Source organism: Podarcis pityusensis, assembly GCF_964106645.2.
Source record: "Podarcis pityusensis genome assembly, chromosome: 1".
In the NCBI taxonomy this organism is placed as follows: Eukaryota; Metazoa; Chordata; class Lepidosauria; order Squamata; family Lacertidae; genus Podarcis; species Podarcis pityusensis.
In genome coordinates, this window is record NC_138028.1 from 122652129 (window position 1) to 122674939 (window position 22811).

Here is a 22811-nt window from a genome sequence, read left to right on the forward strand (position 1 = left end):
CAATAAAGTGAGATGAGCGCCACAACCCCAGAGTCGGTCACGACTGGACCTAATGGTCAGGGGTCCCTTTACCTTTACCTTTTAAACCCTGTTGGGGCACCTTAATACTTGATGCTGAGGTTGCACTACTGATCTCCTTTATACTGAAGTTATTTTATTATTCCTTGCTTTATAATTTTGCTTTGCAAATACTGACGGATGGGGAAACCCCAAATATTTTTCTTTAAAAACTTAACTGCTTCATCCAGATGTTCCGCACAAAATGATAGCATTATGAGCTTTGGAGAGTGGAGATAGCATGTGCTTTTAAATGTGCTGTACCACTGAGCGTTGTATATGAAAGGTGCCAGGTTCAGCCGCTGGCATCTCCAGATAGGGCTCAGGATGATTCCTGTCTGAAACCTTGGGAAACTGTTGCCAGTCAGAGTAGGCAGTACAGTCATACCTTGGTTCACAAATTGCTTAGTTGCCGAACAAATCAGCTCCTGAACGCCGCAAACCCTGAAGTAAGTGTTCTAGTTTGCAAACATTTTTCAGAAGCCAAACATCCAATGGGGCTTCCGCTTGAGTGCAGGAAGCTCCTGCAGCCAATCAGAAGCCGCACCTTGGTTTTCAAACGGTTCCTCCTGGAACAGATTAAGTTCGAGAACCAAGGTACCACTGTAAGTAAAGGTGAAGGGACCCCTGACCGTTAGGTCTAGTCGCAGATGACTCTGGGGTTGCGGCACTCATCTCACTTTATTGGCCAAGGGAGCCGGCGTACAGCTTCCAGGTCATGTGGCCAGCATGACTAAGCCACTTCTGGCGAACCAGAGCAGCGCACAGAAACACCGTTTACCTTCCCGCCAGAGCGGTACCTATTTATCTACTTGCACTTTGATGTGCTTTCGAACTGCTAGGTTGGCAGGAGCTGGGACCGAGCAACGGGAGCTCACCCTGTTGCAGGGATTCGAACCGCCGACCTTCTGATCGGCAAGTCCTAGGCTCTGTGGTTTAACCCACAGCACCACCCGCGTCCCTTAAGGTACCACTGTACTGGTGAACAAATGCCTTGATTTGTTAAGGCAACTTACTATGTTCCTGTACAGTAATGGGCAGAAAATAAAACGAAACAACCTCACATATCATTTGGCTATGTTTATTTTCTTTCCTAGGTTGTTGATGCGAGGCTGGTGTCTGTATTTGATGCAAGAGAATTGGAGCTGGTTATTGCTGGCACGGCAGAAATCGACTTAAGTGACTGGAGAAATAACACCGAATACAGAGGAGGTGACACCTACTAAAATATACATATGTACATAGTTAGATTACAGTTAGTCTGGCTGGGTGGTCACAGTCTGTATAAACCCGGAGAGGTAAAGCTGCTGTTGGCTCTTTTTTTTTCAAGAGTCCAGTAAACTATTCTAATTTAATTTCAGGCCTTCATCTGTTGCAGTGTAATTTTAGAAAGCTGGTGCTCACACTTTAAGCTGTACTTCAGAGAGCTTGGATTTCCCCCCACTTAGCTTTAGGAATGGGGTGGGCATTTCATCTGATAAAAGAGGTAAAAATTCAAAACAGCGCAGCTGGTGAGACCAACTAGGTTAATCTGGAGATATAAAGGTATGCTCAGTGTTAATTTCTTACAGATGGTAAAGATGGCAAGAGTTGGAAGAGGTTAGGGCTCTCCAGTGAAAGATGAGAAGCCTCCATCTTCAGATTTTATTTTTTTTCTGTGGCAGATATCTTTTGAGTTTTGACATTTGGAGTTCATTCCTGGCACTTTTGAAAATGATTTAAAGTATCTTGGGGGGGAGGGAACCATTGGGATCAGCTCCTTGATAGAAATCGTCTGAGATGTCAGCATGCGCAACTGAACACTCGCACATTGGTTTAGAACTCAAATGAAAATAAAGTTATTAAAAATGTTGATGCATTCATAGCTAGGATTTAAAGTGCTGCTATAGCTAAGCCATACGCTGGCTTCCGTACTTAGGATTGCTCCATTATATATCAGATACATTTAAAACGTTTTCCGATTTCTTGTAATATGTCCACCATTAATGCCTCTTCTGTACCACTTTAATAAAGTATTAAACCATTGAACCATTTCCTGTAAAAATGGGTTGTCAGATATATCTGTCCATTCAAAAAATGGATCTGGTATGACTTTGCTTTGGTACATAATCCCAGAAAGCTTTCACCTTCATTTGTGTTGTCCCATGCTGTTTACAGCATTTTCATTTCCTTTTCTTCTGCTTCTCAGCAACATTATTCTTCCTTTTTGCCCCTGTTTTCCCCATCTTCATTTATTTATTGTTTCTCGTGCTCTTCCCATCATCCAACATTTCACACACAACTAGAATCCAGAATATGAGCAAAACATATGTATGCCAGTATGTCTTCATCTTTAGAGCAGACCCACTCCCTTGAAATGTCAAAGACGAAAACTGACATATGTTTCATTCCTCCACCTTTATCCCTTTGTTATGCCTCCTATTCAGGTTTCTTACCTGTAATGTCTCACAACCAGACTTTCCTCTTCTGCACACCTGGTGTATCTACCATGTTTGTGTTTGTTACACCAGCATCTCCTTTCAGTCTTCTCAAATCTCTTTATTTTCAAGGCCGGGAACTGGTAACCTGTGGCTCTCTAGATGTTGCTAGACTACAGCTCCCATCATCCCTGACCATTTTCCATAGTTGCTAGGGTTGATGGGAGTGGGACTCCATTAACAAGTGGAAGGCAGACTCTAGGATTACAGATACATCCACTAAAGTTCTAAGTTTCATGTTTTCAGATACAGTAAAAAGGTAAAGGGGACTCCTGACCATTAGGTCCAGTCGTGACCGACTCTGGGGTTGCGGCGCTCATCTCGCTTTATTGGCCGAGGGAGCCAGCATACAGCTTCTGGGTCATGTGGCCAGCATGACTAAGCCGCTTCTGGGAAACCAGAGCAGCGCACGGAAATGCCGTTTACCTTCTCGTTGGAGCGGTACCTATTTATCTACTTGCACTTTGCGCTTTCAAACTGCTAGGTTGGCAGGAGCAGGGACCGAGCAACGGGAGCTCACCCCGTCGCGGGGATTCGAACCACCAACCTTCTGATTGGCAAGTCCTAGGCTCTGTGGTTTAACCCACAGCGCCAGTACTCAAGTTTAAAATGTGTGTGCCTATAGCAGGTGTAAAAGCTGATGCTTGTCCCCTGAAAAATATTCGGAAGCAGGAGCCCAATCCTTTCCCATTTGCTGTTGCCAAGTATATTCAGAATTTCCAGACTTGGTAACACTGTCAGTGCATTTTTATTTGGATAACTAGACTAGAGTCCGCAGTAAGAAGACATAATCAGTTTTGAGACAAATGCGATAACTGTGCCCAAACCAAGTGAATACTACTATGTCATTACCTGGTGCTTTGTGTAGGTTTTTCCTCAATTGATTAAACAACCTTAATAATCCATGAAAATATTGATTTTCCCATGGCAGGGGGGTTGGAATTAGGATAGTAGTAGGCATCTTTTCTCTGTAGGCTGATTTCGGAGGCCTAAACTTGGAACCCTGTTAATGTTCGATATGTCACGTGTGTTTTTTTTTCTTCTCTTGTAAAATGACCCCAAATGCTTTGCTCTTCATTCTCATCAAACAGGATATCATGACAATCATATCGTAATTCGGTGGTTCTGGGCTGCTGTAGAAAGATTCAACAATGAACAGCGACTCAGGCTATTACAGGTAAGAGATCAATTGTTATGTCAAACTGTTCAATCTAGGTTGACGCAACTGTAACAAAAAAACCCAAAACTCTTTCATGGCTTAATAGCTCACTCACCTCCCTCTAGATCCCCCCCCCCCCCCCCGTTTAATAAATGAAATTATAGTTCTAGGGTGTTTTGTCTTCCGGTTTAGAATTTTGATAATCAGGTTCAAGCAGAAGGAGCAAATTAGTGATGTATTCACAGTGGCATTTCCTGCACTTAACAGCTGTTAGGAGCGTAGTGATATCTGTGGCTTGGATAGAAGCTTTGGTCAATCTCACTCCCTCAAATGCTGCTCACTGGAGTTGCTGCTAGTAGAAAACATCTGGGTGTTCTGCTTAGCTGTGGGTTTTTGAAAAGTGATTAAGGAATGACTAAATGTAAACAGAGAAATGTCTGCGAGGAGAACATCAAGCAGAATTCCCCAAGCCAGAAAAGGGAAGTAATGAGGAAACTCACCGGAGCTCCTGGAATAATGCATATTGGAGCAACATAAGGGAAAAATAAGGCTTCTTCAACTACTGCTATGGCTGTTTAACATATGTTTTATACCAACAGTGAACTAGGCTTCTCAGTCTCCTCTGAGACTGAGCCAGTGTGGTGTAGTGGTTAAAAATTAGCTCTTCTTTCCACCTCTCCTCCAACCCTCTCACCCACCCATTCAATTCACTCTCTATTTAAAACCATTTCTTATGAGGCAATAATCAATATTTATATTTATGGACATATTTTAAAGCCGATTTTACGCCTCCTCCAATTGCCTGCGCCCCTGGCGGGGGTCCACCTCGCCACCCCCTAGCTACAGCCCTGGTAACTGCGTATATTTTGTGTGTGTGTGTGTGCTTGTGCCAGTGTGATGTAGTGGTTAAGAGCGGCAGACTCGTAATCTGGTGAACCGGGTTCGCTTCCCGCTCCTCCACATGCAGCTGCTGGGTGACCTTGGGCTAGTCACACTTCTCTGAAGTCTCTCAGCCTCACTCACCTCACAGAGTGTTTGTTGTGGGGGAGGAAGGGAAAGGAGAATGTTAGCCGCTTTGAGACTCCTCCGGGTAGTGATAAAGCAGGATACCAAATCCAAACTCCTCTCTTCTTCTTCTTCCATATCTTCCATATTTCCTGTTTCTCTTCAACTGTTGGTAGGCCACACCCACTCCAGAACCAACTTCCTCAGCCAGGAACCACCTCTCTTCCTCCTCAAGCACCTCTGGGGCCAGTTCCTTTTACTTAACAGTGGCCTTGAGCACCAACTTTACCCACCACCTCAATGATGGAGAGTCCCCAGAAACGCCCAGGGGGCGCATGAAATTAGTCTCGGCGGTTCCCCTCCTTTTCATTAGGCCTTAAGGGACTGGAGTCATAGCATTAGTGGAATTCGTTGTTGGCAGCAGATGGACATTAAACTGTCGTAGTAATTGTTGTTGTTTTTTCCTCCCTTATGTGTTGTTTGTGCTTAAATTTGCAAGTTACCTTAGTGACACGGCAAGCTGCCTCCCTGTAGTCACTTCCCATGTTACCCTGGTAATGTAGAAGGTCACCAGCCATGTGGGTTGCCTGAATCAGGCCAAACCTCCATTGTAACTACTGACATGGGAAATAGTCACATGATCAGCCGCATGGTCTGTGTTTTACATGGTGCAACATGGAAGCTGGTTGTGGCAAAGCAGTTTTGTATGGGCAGCCTTGCTGTAGAGGTAACACTGGAACTTACATGGGACGGCCGCTATGCTATCATGTGATAAAATTGATAGCCTAAAATTTCATTGGAACCGTAATTTCATGCAGAAGATCAAAGCTGAGCCCAATAATACTCTAAACAAGCTGTCTCTGCATCTGCACAATGAACAAACAAGAAAACACAAGCAAGTAAATTAATGCTGAGTTCAGTTCATGGGGTTTGGACTGTTTGCTCAATGAAATAGAATCAGGCAATCAAAATTTCCCTTCCTGATCCATTGCCAAGATGATAATGTATGCACCCTACAAAAGCAGTAACATACCTTGGCTAGGCAGACTCGTGGAAACAGCTGTTTACCTTCATCAAAGGGCCTGGATATGCCTACAAGAGATTTCCCTCCTCTTTGCGATAACGGTTGCTGTTCAAACATCTTTTGCATTTTCCTTGTGGCATGGAGGAAACTACTCGAGAAACCCAAGTCAAAAGCCCCCTGGAACTAATTACAGGTCCATCTGAAGCCCTGAGTGCTTCTTGTATAGTCAAAACACGCCCTGTGCTGATTCCTCCTCCCTTCTAACAAATGCTGGCTCCAAGAAGTGAACAGCTGAATGCTATGCATGTTTATAGAATGTAAGTCCTACTGAGTTTGTCATCTTACTGGCTCTTGTCCTATCTTTGAATATGTATCAGTAGTAATTGCAAATGTGAAGCGGAATTTGCTTTTTTTCTTCACATACCACTGTGAGTTGCAACTCACAGAAAAAAAACAAATTCCGCTTCACATTTGCGATTACCTATTGATACATATTCAAAGATAGGACAAGTCAGTAAGGTGTGTGTGTGTGTGTGTGTGGCCTTTATAACACAAGAGGCAGCCCCAACCGTACACTAGATCAAACTTTTTCTTATTTTCCACAATAATCATTTATGGTGTATTGCTTTGGATTTCAGTTTGTTACAGGCACATCTAGTATACCTTATGAAGGTTTTGCTTCTCTGAGGGGGAGCAATGGACCAAGAAGATTCTGTGTAGAAAAATGGGGGAAGATCACTGCTCTGCCCAGGTAAAGTAACACTTGAGTTTCCTAAAACATAAATCCACTTGGTATTTAATAATTCAGGTTTCTATGGGGAAACCATGCTGTCAACCGAGTTATTTCTATCATCAACTTTTAGAATTATGGGAACACCTCTTTAGAAGCCAATGGGCAGATTGAATGGGAGCTGCCTCAAGAAAAGCGCTGTGCCTTAGTTCTGCTTAGAGCTAAACTGAAACTAGTTTTTGTTCTTTTATTCTGAGAATGTGGCCCCATCTTCAGCAATTTTCCGAAATCAGTGCAAGCACCTCTGCTTTGCTTTGATACAATTCTTCTCTGCTCCCTCCTCCTTTTCTCTCTTTTGTTCTTTTACTTATTTGCCCACATTCCAATTTACTCTTATTAGCTGTGGCAACCTGCAGTAGCCAAGGTTCTACACCTGACATGATGATGTCACATAAGCTTGTAAACAAAACTATGTGGGTCATCACAGCCACTATGGTTAAAATAGAGTACAAACCAACGAGACAGAGGAGAGATTGGCTGCATAATAACAGTACTGAGTGATATTTGTTATTCCAGTGCTCTCTCTGATTTTTTTTTTTAGTAAAGCACTCTAGCTGAAACTCTTGAATGTTTATTTGTTTTTTTAAAAAAAATCAAAAGGATATTTGGTGATCATTTAAGAGTTAAAGCATCTACTATCAAGGGTATGTTATCAGAAGCAATAAAAAAACACACACACCAAAGATTTTTGGCAGTATATTAATTACACTGTTTGATACTCTGCCCAACCAAGACTAAAACTTTGTATGATTTTGTAATTCTGAAAGAGATTCTAAATGTTGATGTATCCAAGCACCTGGGGTACCTCTTTCCGTCAAATTCACCCATTATGGGCAAAACCAAAAGGGTGAAAGTGCTGCTTTTAGAGCAGATATAAAGATTTCAGGATATTTGGATGAGAACGATCTGTTGTGGTTTTTCTGGCTTCTTGTATACACTGGTGGGTGTAGAGAGGCCACATTCTGTAGACCACTTATAGGTCTTTTATTTTAGTAAGCGGTGCATAATGTTTGCTAAATAATAAATAAATAACTGCTGTTTCCCTGCATCGTCAAGTCAAAAGACCCAAACAGGCTGGCGCTGCCAGGCGATCCTATCCTTGGCTAATGGAGCTTTCTATTCTGCACAGTGAAAGAATGTGTGGGAAGAGGTAGCAAGCTCACCTCTAGTAACCCAGCTATGCCATGAATATCCTCAGTAGTACTAGCAGCAGGCAACCTTAAGCAAACCATTATCTCTCAGCCCCAGCTCTCCACTGGTGGGAGTAGAAAGAGCAGGTACCTATCTACGTCACAGTTTCAGTGAGAACGGCTGCGGTGAAAGAACTTGACCTTTGCGCAGTGTACGCTACAAAACAAATAATTTTAGCAACCCCCGGGGGAAGCTTTCCTGGAGACAAATCGGGTCTTTTTAATGCCCAGCGCTCCTGCTTTGCTGACACTGGGGCCACAACCTCAGCGTGATTCAGAGGTATTTGTAAGCGTGCGAGAGTTTGTTTAAACAAAGCGTGAGATAACAACCCATCCCCCGCTGCAAAACTTTCAAGGAACGGCGCCTTGATCCCCCTCTGAACCAAGTGACCGTCTCAACCTCAGTTCGGAGCTGAATGAAAAGTGATTTGTTTTTATAAGTTCCCTGGCTCCTTCAGCCCTGGGCTGTACCTGCTTCAAAGGCTTTCAATTACAAACACAGCAGATTGCTGGCTTAGGCTGCTTATTATTAAGAGACAGGAAGCGGCAATGGGTGTCAACTGGCTCTTCACTATTACTGTTTAAAATATGGCCTTTTGCGCTCTCGTGGTCCCAGCTCTCTCAGGCAGCAAATATTTTCTTAAGATCTGACCTGCTGAAGCGTATCAGGATTATACTCATCCTCGTAGGTTTCTGGGGTGAAGCAGGGTCACACAATGACGTGGTGAGGGCAGCCATTGCTGTTCACATGTCTGTACCATTCACATCTAACACACCTGCTTTTTTAAAATAGCTGTATTGGTGAGAGGAACTGAGACCTTTCCTTTCCTTCAACTGCATTTTTTCGTACTCCATTGCCCCCCACTTCCAATATGATGATGATGATGATGATGATGATGATGATAATAATAATAAATAATTTATTATTTATTCCCCAGCCACTCTGGGCGGCTTCCAACAAAACACTAAAATACAGTAACCTATTAAACATTAAAAGCTTCCCTTCCCCAGCTGCCTTCAGGTGTCTTCTAAAAGTTTGGTAGTTATTTTTCTCTTTGACATCTGGTGGGAGGGCGTTCCACAGGGCGGGCGCCACTACCGAGAAGGCCCTCTGCCTGGTTCCCTGTAACTTGGCTTCTCGCAGTGAGGGAACCACCAGAAGGCCCTCGGCGCTGGACCTAAGTGTCCGGGCTGAACGATGGGGGTGGAGGCGCTCCTTCAGGTATACAGGACCGAGGCCGTTTAGGGCTTTAAAGGTCAGCACCAACACTTTGAATTGTGCTCGGAAACGTATTAGAGCTGGACCAGCAGAAGATGTCTGCACTGATAAGAGTGCAGAGGATAGGGCCAGCATAGCCATGAGGCAAAGTGAGGCCACCGGAAAGCCTTGAGGCAGTGCTCCTGTGGCTGCCCCGCGCCTCTGCTGCTGGTAAAGAAGTGTTACTGGCACAGATTTGTGGCAAGGTTTCGCCAAAATTGTGGGAGACCTCACCCCCAAAATCAGCGCTGACATTGGCGTCACTTCTCTGCCCCTTGGTGGAGGCGGCGCGGGGCGGCATTCCTGTTCCACCTCAAGCGGGGAAATGGGATGTGTCGCCCCGGATAAGGAGGATAGAGGGGGTTTGCGTGTACCTGTAATTCGGCTCTCTCCATGCCACTTTTGTTAGCCTCTCCCACTGCTCTTGAAGGTGAGGATGGAGCAGACGCAGGGCCAGGAACTATGGCTGGACCACATCGCGTGTAGTTGGCTTCTTATATATCATGACCAGTGCCTTGTGTGATTCCTTTGAACTTTGCTGCTGGGTTTTATTGCCCATTGGAATGCTTCAGTGATGTAGGAACTCTGCTGAATGGGAAAATATATGAATAATAATAATAATAATAATAAATAAATAAATAAATAAATAAATAAATTTTATTATAAATTCAGAATTCAAAAATCAATTTTGGGGGGGAAATCCATCCAATAGACATTAGGTGATCACCAGGGCTAGCTGGCTAAATTAGTCCTATTTGGGCCAGCGAGGAGACCAGGGAAGAATTAGCTGTGGGATCCCAAAGCTGTGGGACCCTCTTCATAAAAAGGGAAGGGGGAGGGAAAGAAGGGGAATAAAAGATCAGGCTAAGTTCAAATTGAAAGCCAGGCGGAATAGCTCTGTCTTACAGGCCCTGCAGAAGGCAGTTAAATCCTGCAGGGCCCTGGTCACATGGGACAGAGCATTCCACCAGGTCAGAGCCATCACTGAGAAGGCCCTGGCCCTGGATACTTCATGGATACACAAAGGCTCCTTTAGCTATGGAAGAGGTGGAGAGCATATGTCAGGCTCCATCTGCTGTAAGCTCTGCTAACTGGGGCTGATAGGGGCTAGAGTCCAACCACATCTGGAGGTTGGGTAATTCTTGAGTAATTTGGGGCTCCTGCACCCCACATCCCTGCTGTGTTTGTGTGAACAATTCACACAACCAAGTACTAAATCAGGGTATGAGGGGGAAAGCTCTTATTACCAGTTTTCCTGCTGATTTTTTGGTGTAAATTTCTGAATTCCACTCATTTCCCCCTGCCTCTTGTTCTTCCCCAGAGCTCATACGTGCTTCAATCGTCTTGATCTCCCGCCGTACCCATCGTTTTCCATGCTGTATGAGAAGCTGTTGACGGCCGTTGAAGAGACAAGCACATTTGGACTCGAGTAAAACACAAACCGTAGTGCCCAGCTTCTTGGACCTTCCGTGGACCGTTTCTTAAAGAATACATGAATGCCTGCATTGCATTTGCTGGAGGAAAACTTGTTTTACAATACAGTTTGTGTGATGGAATTTCTTGAGTGAGCAAGGCTAGATTGGGGAGCTCTTACAAGCTCTGAAACATTCACACAAGTACATAACAAGGGATGTATTCTGTAGGGGGACACCTACAGTTCTCCAATTGGCCTCTTTCTTTTTTTCTTTTGACCACCAAACTTTAATATTTGGTATAATTTAAGAATAAAGAGACAGGACAACAAGTGTTGAGCGGCATCAGGGCTACCGCATAAATCTTCCCTATCTCAAAAATGGATTTCACCCAAGTATTTGAACAGAGTTCAAGACGACATATGAAGTTGGTTTTTTTTAAGCCCACTGCTAAATAGTAGGAAGTCAAATGGAAAATGCTGGTGTGCGTGGTTTTTAATATGATAGAAGTTAATTCCCAATGGTACACTACTTTATGTCATATACAATACAGTACTAAAATATGCTATACCTGCTTTTTACCTAAGACTTTGAGTGCCTGCATGGGGTGCACCGTAAAGATCAAATTTTCTGGGGCTTAATATGAAGGAAGTTGGCAGCAAGAATGACTTGCAGTTAGGTAGGTTGTACAAATGTATATGCAAATAGTGTCTTTAGCAAAAGATGAGCTACTATAAGAGAAAAATGATTGATTAATGCTTTATACTGCATGAAAAGTGTTCCTTTTTAAAAAAACAACAACTAGACTTTACCACAGCATATCAGGAAGAAAAACAACCTCTTACACAGTAACTTTTGTTTATTTTTGTAAAATCATGATATTGATTTCCTTAAATTGTAAATAAGAAAATAGAGGAAAAAATACCTTTTTTTGAGTTCTTTTCACTTTTCCATGCTTAAATAGATATCGTTCTTGTGTTTGATTCTATAAGCACTCTCAAGGGATACATACATACATATATAAATATAAATATATATATATATATATGCCTTTTATTTTTATAAGGGTAAGATATTCCCGAAACTATTTTTTGCACTGAATGTACCAAAGTCAAAGGGACATTGTGAACTGAGTGGCAGAAAACTGCATCACTCGTACAAACCTGTAAGAAGTAGCTGCTTTAAGAAACAGAGCTTTCTTCACAGTCCCATGTCTGTAGATAATATCAGGACTGTGCACATTAAGTAATAATTTTGTAAGGCTCACTACATGTATAATGTGTAATATGCATTTATTTCAAATGTATTTTTATTTGTTTTGGTTTTCCTTTTTCTTTTTTCATCCGTTAACTAATTTTATGGAATAGTGTTGAATACAGATATTTCGTATTTTCCCTGCAAACATTTTTCTTTTGTACAGCACTCTTACAAGCACTACAGAGGATCTGGAAAGGAAAAGAAAAAAACACACAAGATGGTCAGCACTTAAAAAGGACGAACCTTCGCTTAGGAACCTTCACTCACGTTTAGCAGCGAACCATCTCCAAGATGTAAACCGTTTCTAGTGTCTTTCTAAGCCTGCATTTTCACTGAGTAGTTTTCTTAAACAATGTTTATTAAAATGAAGTACTTTTTTCTATGATATATCTGAAAGCATGAATCCACCATGTCAAACAAGCATTTAATTTCAGAAACATTAAAAGGTTTGAGCCTATTCCTCGCAAGAATCTCCCATGCTGAAGGCCATTTTCATGTGTTGCAGTGGGGAGCATGGTATCCACAGTTTTCCTTTTGTTCCCGTGATCATTAAGAAGGAATGCATTTCGCTGAAACAAAAGTTTCTAGGACCTACCAGCCTAGATGGTACCTATGGCTTTGCAAGTCCTCGCTGCGAGGAGACAGATCTAAGACCGCAGAGCTTTCTCCCTCTTCATGTTGCTGTTGATGGGTGTTCCACGTCTGCTCTTCATAGTTGTCTCTGCTGTGAGAACAATCTCCCACTCACCTGAAGCCCAGCATAGCAAAAGTCAAAAATAAAGACTAGCACCCTCTTGCACCCTCTCCGCTTAGAAGCTTGGTTCTGTTGAGAGTGGAGGTGGCAGCTGGTGATACAGAGGTCATCCTGAAAGACAAAAAGGATTTTTTTAAAAAGTCTTTAATTTCCTTAAAAGTTTAGGAAGAGTCTAGGAAGCTCCAGACCTGTAATTTCACAGCAGGTCCAACTGGCAAACAACAGAACAACTCTTCTCAGAATGGTTCATGTTTCGAAGTGTAGTACAGTCGTTTGAGATAAGAAGGCAATGTTGCTAGAAAAGGAACCATGGGATTTAGTTTTTTTTAAAATTGTCCTCATAACGAAAGAAAATTCAAAATGGAAATTTAAGCCTATATAATCCAGAAGGCTGTGAGTGCAACGACTCCCATAGCTCAGCGGGCAGGAAAGTTCAGGGATTTTACTGTCCTTAGCTGGTAAGTCTGAAATTCATAAACCCATTTTGTGTACTTGGCAGGCTATACCTTCAGATATCATCACAGAACATCTTCAGATTTAACATAGTTAAATGTTTTAGTAAGTTTCGGGGTTTGGGGTTACAACACAATTGTCCCAAACCCCATGCCACCCCTCCTTAGCTCTCCAGTAATGTCAGTTTACCACTTACTCATATCCTGGTATAGGTACGTATTGTGAAAGCATAGATTCTCAGAATCTTTCCTGATGATGAGAAGCCAAAATCTTGTTTTACAGCTAATACGTCTCCAGAAGGATATTATCTTCACTCAGTTAAGAGAGGCTGAGAGGCAGCTGGGATGGATTGTTCTCAGATTTTCTTAGAACTAAACGTTAAAAATGGGGAGGGTGGGAGAGAGAGAAATCACAAAATTGTGACACCTTATAGTGTATAGATTCTGTGATTTGCTTGTGGGCAAGCAAAAGCCAGATCTTCTTTTCCACCCGTTGTGTCACAGGTACACTTGTACAACAGATTTCCTCAAACTGAACTGCAAATGAATGTTTCATTCATTTTTATTTTACTTTCCCATAGCAAAATATTGCGAGTTATACGTGGGAGAGTGAGCGAATTCCCTGCAATGGACATGCTAGATAAGAGGAAAACTTTGGATTGCATGGCATTAACTTAAGTAATATGCATTCCACATGCAATAAAGGTCTGTAGGTTGCATTTCCTTTTTAAGCTGTTTGATTGCCCGAAAGACCAATAGCCATGGTGTCCATATGGAAACTTGTCTGTGTAGCAGAGGGAGCTGCGAATGCTGATTGACAGGTGGAATTAGCCAGAAGGCAGCAATAGTCAAATTCATTCATCTAAGAGAATGTGCTGTGGCCATCAGCTTTTATTAATTACTAGGTATGTTGTTTGGCGTCTACAATTTCTGCTCAATGCTCTGGAATGACTTGTAAAATCAATTAACATTCTGCCCTTTCACCTGCAGAAGCAAAGATAGCTGGGCGTAATGATCTGTAACTTCTCTTCCAAGAGGTGTGTGTACTGGAGACAAACAACACGAGACACATCCTTTCTCTTTGTTACAGCAAGCAGCTTCAGAACTATTTTGAATATAAGTTTGCATGGTTATAAGGATCCCACCCCCCACCCTGGAATGATACAGATTTCATTCAGTAAAACGGGTGCATTCAATTTGATGCCATCACTCCCAGATCAGAGGCATAAGATGAACAATTGCCTGGTTAGATTAGGAGGGCATCTAAGGTGAAATACAACCCCGATCTAAAAGGCCAGGCTGTGCGCAATATAAGCTCCACGATAAAGTTGTTCGTCCCAGTTCACTGAATATATAGTGAACATACACAACATATAATCTTCAAAGGAAGTTGGAAATCTGGGCAGTAGCTGTCTGGCAGGGCTTCTGAAGGAAAGTCTCTGGCAGGGTATTTAAAGGGGCAGAGAAGCGTGAGCTGGCATTTTGCTTGCTTTTTTCAAGTTACGGGAGTGAAAAAAGTTTTGTGGTTTCTTTGGTGCTTCCAGAGATCCAAAAGGGCTTCCGTTGCTACCGATGAGAGTTGCATCTGCTCGCTTAGGCTTTGACATCTGAAGTGTTAATCACAGCTGTTTATAAGGCTGCGGATTATCAGTTGCAGATGTTTTCCGAGCCTTGCAGCAGATGTTCTGCTGATTTCTGAGATGCTCTTTTTTTTGGGATGGAGGAAACTCTCTGTAAATGTTAAATGTCTGATAACACTACTGGTCTCAAGTCTCTTTCTGTTTAGTACAGAGCAATATGAATATTGGTTAAACACCAAGTTAACACATTTGGAACTATCCACACGTATAACTGAGCAAATCTGAGAAAAAACAACAATTATGGCATACTTAATATATTGCACTGGGACATGAAGTAGTTAGCAACTGATGTTAAGAATAGTTAATAGTCGATAATTAGCAACTGATGTTACAAATGCCTATAGGTCACTGACTCATTTTTATTTAATTTATAGTTGTTTAATATAATTGATAGTTCTAGAAAGTTGCCTGTCTGACAAATCAAGGATTCCTTAGATGATGATGATGATGATATTATTATTATTATTATTATTATTATTATTATTATTCCCTGTGAAATTATCCAGTCATATTTTATTGCTGTCTAATTTGCCATTCTAACTATAAATTAAATAGCACCTGCCTGGACTCTTCTGGGCTTTGAGCTCCCTCTTCCAAGAAAATGTAAGGATATTATTTATTTAATATTATCTTAACTCTAGTGCTCCTTCAGTTATTTATTTACTTCTTTATATGCTGGCCACCCAACCGTCTGCGAGGTTTGCATAAACACCTAAATACAAAATACGATCCGCAAACACTAAAACCAAAATAAATCACACAAAAATCCAGTGAAAAACAAAACAATTTGAAGTCAGTATGAAACACAGCAACTGTGAAACAGTTTAATCCAGCCAGTAGGAACTTTGTGTAAAAGCTCCTTAGGCACCCAAGGGTCTGTAATTAAAGGGTCTTGGAAAACAAGAAAGTCTTGCACCTGGTGCCTAAAAGATAGCATATGCACCAGGTAAACCTGCCGGGGCATTTCATAAGTGGGGTGCCACCACCAAAAACACCTCTCTAGTAGGTGTCTGCCTCACTTCAGTAGGTGATGTGGAAGCTGGAGAAGGGTCTCAAAAGAAGATCTCAGTGCCTGGGAAGGGCATATGGAAGAAAATGACTCTTTAGGTAACCTGGCACTCAAGTCTCCGGGACTGGAGGGGTGGGGCAGAAACAAAGCACATTACTGGGATCACTGCATTGATGCAGAAGTGATGTCACTTTTGGTTGGCTACCAGGATATTTTCAGAGGCACTTTGATCCATTTGTATTTTGATGCATTTGTAAACTGCCTGGAAATTTTCCAGCATTTGTACTTGCTTCCAGTCCATTCTAAGTTTTGGGGCTTGGGGGGGGGCGGGTTAAAGCATTTTAAAAATAAAAACACACACACTCTACTGGGTTTTCCCAGACATATTGCCAATTCAGCCAAAATCCGCCCGGACGCCATTTGCGCAGCCCGATTCCCAGATGAGTGTGGGACATAGGGCAGCCCTATTTGTGTTGCTTTGTGATTTTGTCCATAGTTGCTTGAATGTAACTGTTCTCTCTCAACCAATGATAAAAGAAAAGGTGAACAACGTTTAAAATGACTGTATTGCTCAAGCTAAAATACTTCGCTCCAGAGAGAGAGAGAGAGACAGAGAGAGAGAGAGAGATCAGTTTGTCCATGCGCTGCTAAAGATGTTGTTTCTTTTCCAGAAGGACAGGTTAGGATTCTTGCGCTCCTCCCTGCCTCCATTTCCGGCTTTGGGAGCATAATTGCTTGCTGACAGCTCTTTGACTCAGCTGCTGTGTTCTTACAACTTTGCATAATGATCGTATATCATTTCCATTGTTAGGTATACGAGGACTGTTCCATAATAACGCAACCACCCACGTTTTGCTTGGCACCGTTTGGAAATGGTCACTCAGCTCAGCTGATTGCTCCGGCCCAGTTTTGTTTACCTTACTTAGGGATCTGACGGTGGCTGTTGTCAAGGAACACGATCCTAAGCAACTGCTGGGGGATCCTGCTGATCCAAGACGGGGTTAACGGAGCCGTTGAACAGCTACTCCTTTAAGACCTGGTAGATCCATGCAGTGATTGTGGCAAAGAGAAATGCAGTGGGAATATGGCCCAAGCAATGTACGTAGTAATAACTCAAGCTAAGCAGCCAGCTGGTGGCATGAATCGAGAGAGGGAGACGCTACAGCGTTGCTTAAATCATTTACTGTGTGCAGTCACTCCATTAGTATAAGTATTGTGACAGTTCTTGCAAATGTAGCAGCTTATCAGAAGATATTTGTGTTGGATCTAGACCTCATCATCATACCTGTGAGTCAAGCCCTGTTGATTTCAGTGAACCACACAGGCAAAGGAAAATGTTTTGCTTAACTTCATGGTTATCAGGTTATGGGAACGCATGTGCCCCTGCGCACCTATCAAAGTGGCCCCTTGACATGGGGAGAGATCTGGATTTGGCCCACTGACTGGATCCATTCCCCAGCCCCCCTTTACGGCTTGCTAAAGGTACACTTGCCTGTTGCAGCAAAAGCCCTGCCAGCTATTTAAAGACTTTTACAACATGCCAGATTTCATGAAAATGACTTGTACAATTTCTGAAACGTCCCAGAAACCTTTAGACTTCATCCTTTTGTTTCGGTTCTGCAAAAAGCACATAAGCTGAGGGAGAGAGCGCTGCAGGATACTTGCAATGACTGAGGATTCTAGTTTCAGGTAGTAGATGTTATTTCTTTATACATTTGATGCATTGTCGTATCCTTGAGATTCCTCATTTTTTTAATTATTATTTTTTAAAAATAAAAAATAGTAATTTAACAATGAAAGGGGGAGGGGAGAAATGGGGGGAACCATGAGAAAGATTTGGGGGGGGAGTGTGACAACCATCAGCTCACATTAAGATAATGGCAAATTATACATAAAGGGATAGAACAGTTTAGATTTTTAGTCTGATGTTTAGTGGATATTTAGTGTTACATTTGTTACTGGAGGTACTTTCTTTGAGAGAGAAAATTTTATTAGAGGTTTTAAACATATGAAGCATTAAATATCCAAACTCTTATGGAAAAATAATAAAAGGCAATATATCAAAAGAAAAGAATAATATAGAGAAAGAAAATAGAAAATACTGTATTCATTATCTTCATAACACAAAGAAAGAAAAGAAAAAAGAAAGCCCTCCATCACCATTTTATTTCAATCTTCTATCTGCATACCAAGAGCTGAATCTGCCCATCTCCCACCTGGGAGGTCTCCCCCATTCCTCAGCCTCACACCCTGAGAAAACCCTCTGATCTGTCTCCCACACAGATCTCTTCCTTTTCTAACCCACAATTATCTGTACAAATTTTATTGGAAGTACTTTATGACTGAACGTTTTTCTCCAGAAAGCATTTAAATCCATTTCCCCAGAAAACGGCCTATACCTTGGTTTAAGAACAGATTAGTTTATGAACAACTTGGATTAAGAACACTGCAAACCCAGAAGTAGGTGTTTTGGTTTGTGAACTTTGCCTTGGAAGCAGAACATGTTCCGCTTCATGTTGAGTGTGTTCCAGTTGTAAATTGAGTCCCCCGCTGCTATGGGAAAGCATGCCTTGGTTTAAGAATGCTTTGGTTTAAGAACGGACTTCCAGAACAGAATAAGTTCGTAAACCAAGGTACCACTGTACTGCAGGATAGGAACATAGGGAGCTAGCTTAATATTGTGTTAGACCAGAGGTCCATTTACCTCAGAATTGTCTGCACAAGACTGGGAGAAGCTCCCCAGGGCTTCACATTGGGCTCTTTCCCCCACCCTTATCTTGAGATGCTGAGGACTGAACCTCAGATCTTCCTCACAGAAAGCCTTCCTTGATAATTTTAAATGTTTTATTTTTAATTTGTTGTAAACCATTCAGGGGGTTTATTGCCAACGAGAAGCATATGCATGTTGTTAAATCATATAAATGAATAAATGCTCTACCGCCGACCTATAGACCTTCAGGATTCAAGGCCTGAATAAAAGAAATACTCAAAATAAAATAAAATCAGCCATACTTTTCAATCCATCTTTCTTCCGGTGGTTGTAATTCTGTTCTCATCCAAGCACATACAGGTTCCACATTTGTAATTGAGGAAAGGGTTATAGGCTTGTGGGTTGTGGAATTATGGTAGATTGAACAGTTAAAACAATAGAATTGAACATCTCACAGACAATTAAAGGCTGTTGTTGAAGAGGAAATGTTGAAGTGGCTTCAGACAGCTATAGATTTAAGTACCATCTTACTTGGGCACATTCAGTGATAGCACTATTTAGGTTAGGTGTTCTCTGTTCTGGTCACAGTGATTATAAGGAGGAGTGATGCAGGGGATCAGTTCATATGACGCATTTCACACTTAGTCACATAACATAATCATTGGTGTATCTCTACTTATGTGCAATTATTTGACGGTGCTTGGCTTCCAAACTGGGTGGCGTCATGGGTTGTAATGGGTGACATCAGGCCACCTGCTACCAGACTTGTGATGGTTCAGATTATTTTATGCTGAAGCTCAGCAAGTGGGAAGCTCGGGTTGGCGCTCTGCCAAATTATGTTTGGTGCCAGAACTCAAAAGCAAAGCATTCTGGGAACTCCCACGTGTAGGAACCAGTGTAGGAACAGGCCTGCACAACCTGTTATTCATAAATGTTGCCCATGAGCCAGGCATTGGGACCTTCCAGGAGCTTGATAAATTTCCTAGAGATGGTGGGGTTGTGCTTGTCTCAATACGTCTCAGGCTATGTAGGTCTGTGCTAGGCTATTTGTCCTGGTGGCCGCCCTCCATTTCCGCCTCCATATCCAGATTTTGTGCTTCACAATAGCCTTGTTCAGATGTGCTGCTTGCATGTAAACCCTGCCTGTGAGCACAGTGTGTGAGGACAAGTGCACTAAGACCTGTCGTCTTCTCCTTTCGCTAGTTGGAGGCTGAGCTGTGATATGGGAGCCTCCTCCAGTCATGGATCCTCTTTGCATGACCTAGAACCCCGTGAAATACGGGTCTAGATCAGAATGCATATCTTGAACGGCAGCAGTTAACCAGGGGTATTTCCTAGCTTCAACTGGGAGCTGAACCTGGGACGTTCTGCACATAGCTGTCAACTTACAGATTTGAAAATAAGGGACCAGCAGCCTCGAAAATAAGGGATCAGCAGCCAAAATAAGGGATTTTCCAGGCACAGGTATGTTCAACTTCTGAGCCCCTCCGAGCCAAAAGCAGAAAGCCCAGCCAGCAGCCAAACAAAGCCTCAAGCTGTGGCTCCCACAGCACAGCAACCCGGCAAAGGGGATGCAGCAAGGAAAACCACCCTCACCTCTCCGCTGAGCAAAGGCGAGTCCCCAGGCAACGTGGCCGATTTGATCGGCACAAGACATGCAAGCTCCACCCCCCAGTCGTTCTTAGACTCCTTATTGGGTGAGCAACGCAGCCAAGCAACCCAGTTGAAGCCTCCCTCCTCCCTAGCCGGGAGGGAGGGAGGGAGGGAGAGGAGCTGCTTCCTTTGAAACCTGGGAAATTTAAGGGACATCATCAATAAGGGACAGCAGCGGGACACGGCGCTGGGATAAGGGAGTTTCCCGCCAAATAAGGGACGGTTGACAGCTATGGTTCTGCATGGAGAGCTGATGCTCTGCCACTTGTACAGATAGCACACGAGGAGCAGACCCAAATAGGACTATTATTTTTGCTTATTCTGAGTTTCTATTGTTATCCCCCCACCACCACCTGTTTTTCCCTCTCTTGCTGGCTTCTGTAATCGCCTGGCTTGTGTAATCCAAGGTTAGATTGAAAGAAATATCTGAATCAAATTCAATTTTTTTTTATGTTTGCAAGAATTGCCACTGTTTGTCCTTGTGCCGAAGACCTTAATATAAAAGACTTAACACAGCAAAGAATCCTGGGAATGTATTACAGCATAACACGAAACCGATAATTTGTGGTCACTAATATCACAGTGCATGAGATCTGCGTGAAATGTGGCCACATCTATTTAACTGGGCCTAGTGGAAACTCAATTAACTCAAGGACGTGTTTTTGTTATACAACATGGGACCTAGTTCTCGCAAACAAGCTTGCTCTCTCCCCACAGTCATTTCCTTCAGTATAAAATGCCATACAAAGAAGCTTAGATAGGAACCACATGTTTTTGTGACATGATTGTTTCTGGGTTTCTCTCTTCTTAGCTACTCATTTTCATATGGCATAGACCAGTTCCTTCTTTTTATATCTCTGCATCCTGTCTGGCAGACCTCAGCATACTAATCCATTTCTGCTGCCATCACTGTTTGTTTGTTCAATGTTCTCCTTTCCACTGTTGGTGACATGTTTATTGTGGGATAACCAGTCTCAGATAACCAACATGCTTAAGTCAAATTAATACATGAGAGGGTTAAAACCATAGAGTAAGCTGTCCTGTCAGGCTTCGCTCGCCTTGGGAGGGACTATGTAATCAAGCCTTTCTTCCCCTCAGTCTTCCTGATGAAATTAGTGTGTGAAGAGGCATAGCTGCATGGTCCTCAAAAGCCATTCCTTGTGTTCCAATAATTTAGAAACTTCCAGTGCTTTGGAACTAAGCCAAGCTTTACCGCTTGTGCAACCTTTCTGAATGCTGTATGGAAAAGCACATAAATCTGACCTTCAGAGAGTTTTTATGTAAACCATTTTTAACTTACCAAATGTGTGGCCTTTTTTCTATGTTGGAGAAGTGAAAAAACTTTGGAAGGAACTCACAAGGGCATATTTTAAAGGTCCTGTGTCCTATATTTCCAAGTTTGCTGCATATTTTGTTATTTTTAAAATCTCTACTGGGGTTCTCTCACCGAAGAGTACTTGCCCCAGACTTGGATCTTGGCATCCAGGAATTCTCCTCCCTTGCACCATCAATTATCTCCTTCATTTCAGAACCTTTGGTTCACTTCCTTTAATCTTTTCTTCACTGGAATTCTCTTTCTGTCTGTCTGTCTGTCTATCTACTCATCCCCCACCCCTCACGCACGTAGCCTCTGTGCACTAGCTACATCACTTTCAACATCAGTGCCAATGTTCTAATTCTTCTCCTTCAGAGATCTGGAACCTGTGTGGCTGGACTCCAGCCCCAGCTAACATGGCCAACAATGAACAAACAAGGAGCAGTAACATCTGGAGGACCATCCCAGTTCCACTTCAACACTCCATCTCTTGGACACTTGCTTTATCCTCTCCTTTATCTCCCCATCCCTACACTTCATTTCCCTCCTCACTCCGTACAAACGCATCTGCTATTCACTCTATAGCTTCAATCACTTGTCTTTTTCTGTGCCATTATGGTTGGGCAGCTGTTTCCCTCACCTTCAAAGCCATATTTCCTAAAGCACTCCTAGCCTGAAGCCTGGTCTGCAGATGCAGAAAAATGGGGTGAAGTGGCAGAAGGAAATATATCACCGCCCCCCTTCAGATTGCAGGTGGGACATTGATCCTTGCTTCTCCTCTTAGCAAGAGAGAGAGTGTGTGTGTTTTGGTTGTGTGTATTGAAGAAAGAGGTGGGAGGAAGACATGTGGATAACAAGTGTCCTTAGTTTCCAGGTACAGTCCCAGATTCACACAAGCCGTCCCAGTTTCTGATTTCATCCCAGAATATCCTGCTTTTCCTTTTGTTGTTGTTTAGTCATTTAGTCGTTTCCGACTCTTCATGACCCCATGGACCAGAGCACGCCAGGCCCTCCTGTCTTCCACTGCCTCCCGCACTTTGGTCAAACTCATGTTTGTATCTTCAACACTGTCCAGCCATCTCGTCCTCTGTCGTCCCCTTCTCCTTGTGCCCTCAAACTTTCCCTTAGTACATCCCTATTTTCATTGGAAAAGTGTTGGGAGGGTATGGAGTTATGTGACTCACGAGACAAGGAAATAAGTAACTAGAAGATACCTAAGAAGATATCTGAAGGCAGCCCTGTATAGGGAAATTTTTCAATGTTTAATGTTTTATCATGTTTTTATTTATGTTGGAAGCTGCCCAGGGTGACTGGGGCAACCCATTCAGATGGGTGGGGTATAAAAAATAAATTTATTATAATTAGTAGTAGTATTAATATTAGTATTATTATGGAATAGGACTTCCTTGTTTCCATTGTAGAAATGTTGGAGGGTATGCAGTTTCATGTTGTTTCATACCTAGATTGGCACAAAGTGTTAAAAGCCATGGGGTGATAATGGTAGTTCGGCTTTTGGCTCAACATTCAGAGAGGTTTTCAAGTACGTGGGAAATGGAAGAAGGGGCTGCCCTAATCACATAAGAGAAGCAATGCTAATGTTGCAATTATTATTTAATAGGTGATTCACCATGTGTGTTTGCTGTCTTCAT

At 42.6% G+C, this 22811-nt stretch overlaps 1 protein-coding gene across 4 annotated transcripts in view; it reads left to right on the plus strand.

Annotated features, from left to right (window-relative positions):
- Nucleotides 1–12101, plus strand: part of HECW2 (HECT, C2 and WW domain containing E3 ubiquitin protein ligase 2) — a 197397-nt gene extending 185296 nt beyond the window's left edge. For all 4 annotated transcript variants that reach the window (XM_081023226.1, XM_081023227.1, XM_081023229.1 and 1 more), the window contains 4 exons: nt 1155–1269; nt 3626–3711; nt 6361–6473; nt 10282–12101. In XM_081023226.1, the coding sequence (XP_080879352.1) occupies nt 1155–1269; nt 3626–3711; nt 6361–6473; nt 10282–10393 (426 nt within the window). In that variant the 3' untranslated portion in view covers nt 10394–12101. The remainder of the gene's footprint in view (nt 1–1154; nt 1270–3625; nt 3712–6360; nt 6474–10281) is intronic.
- Nucleotides 12102–22811: the final 10710 nt, after the last annotated feature.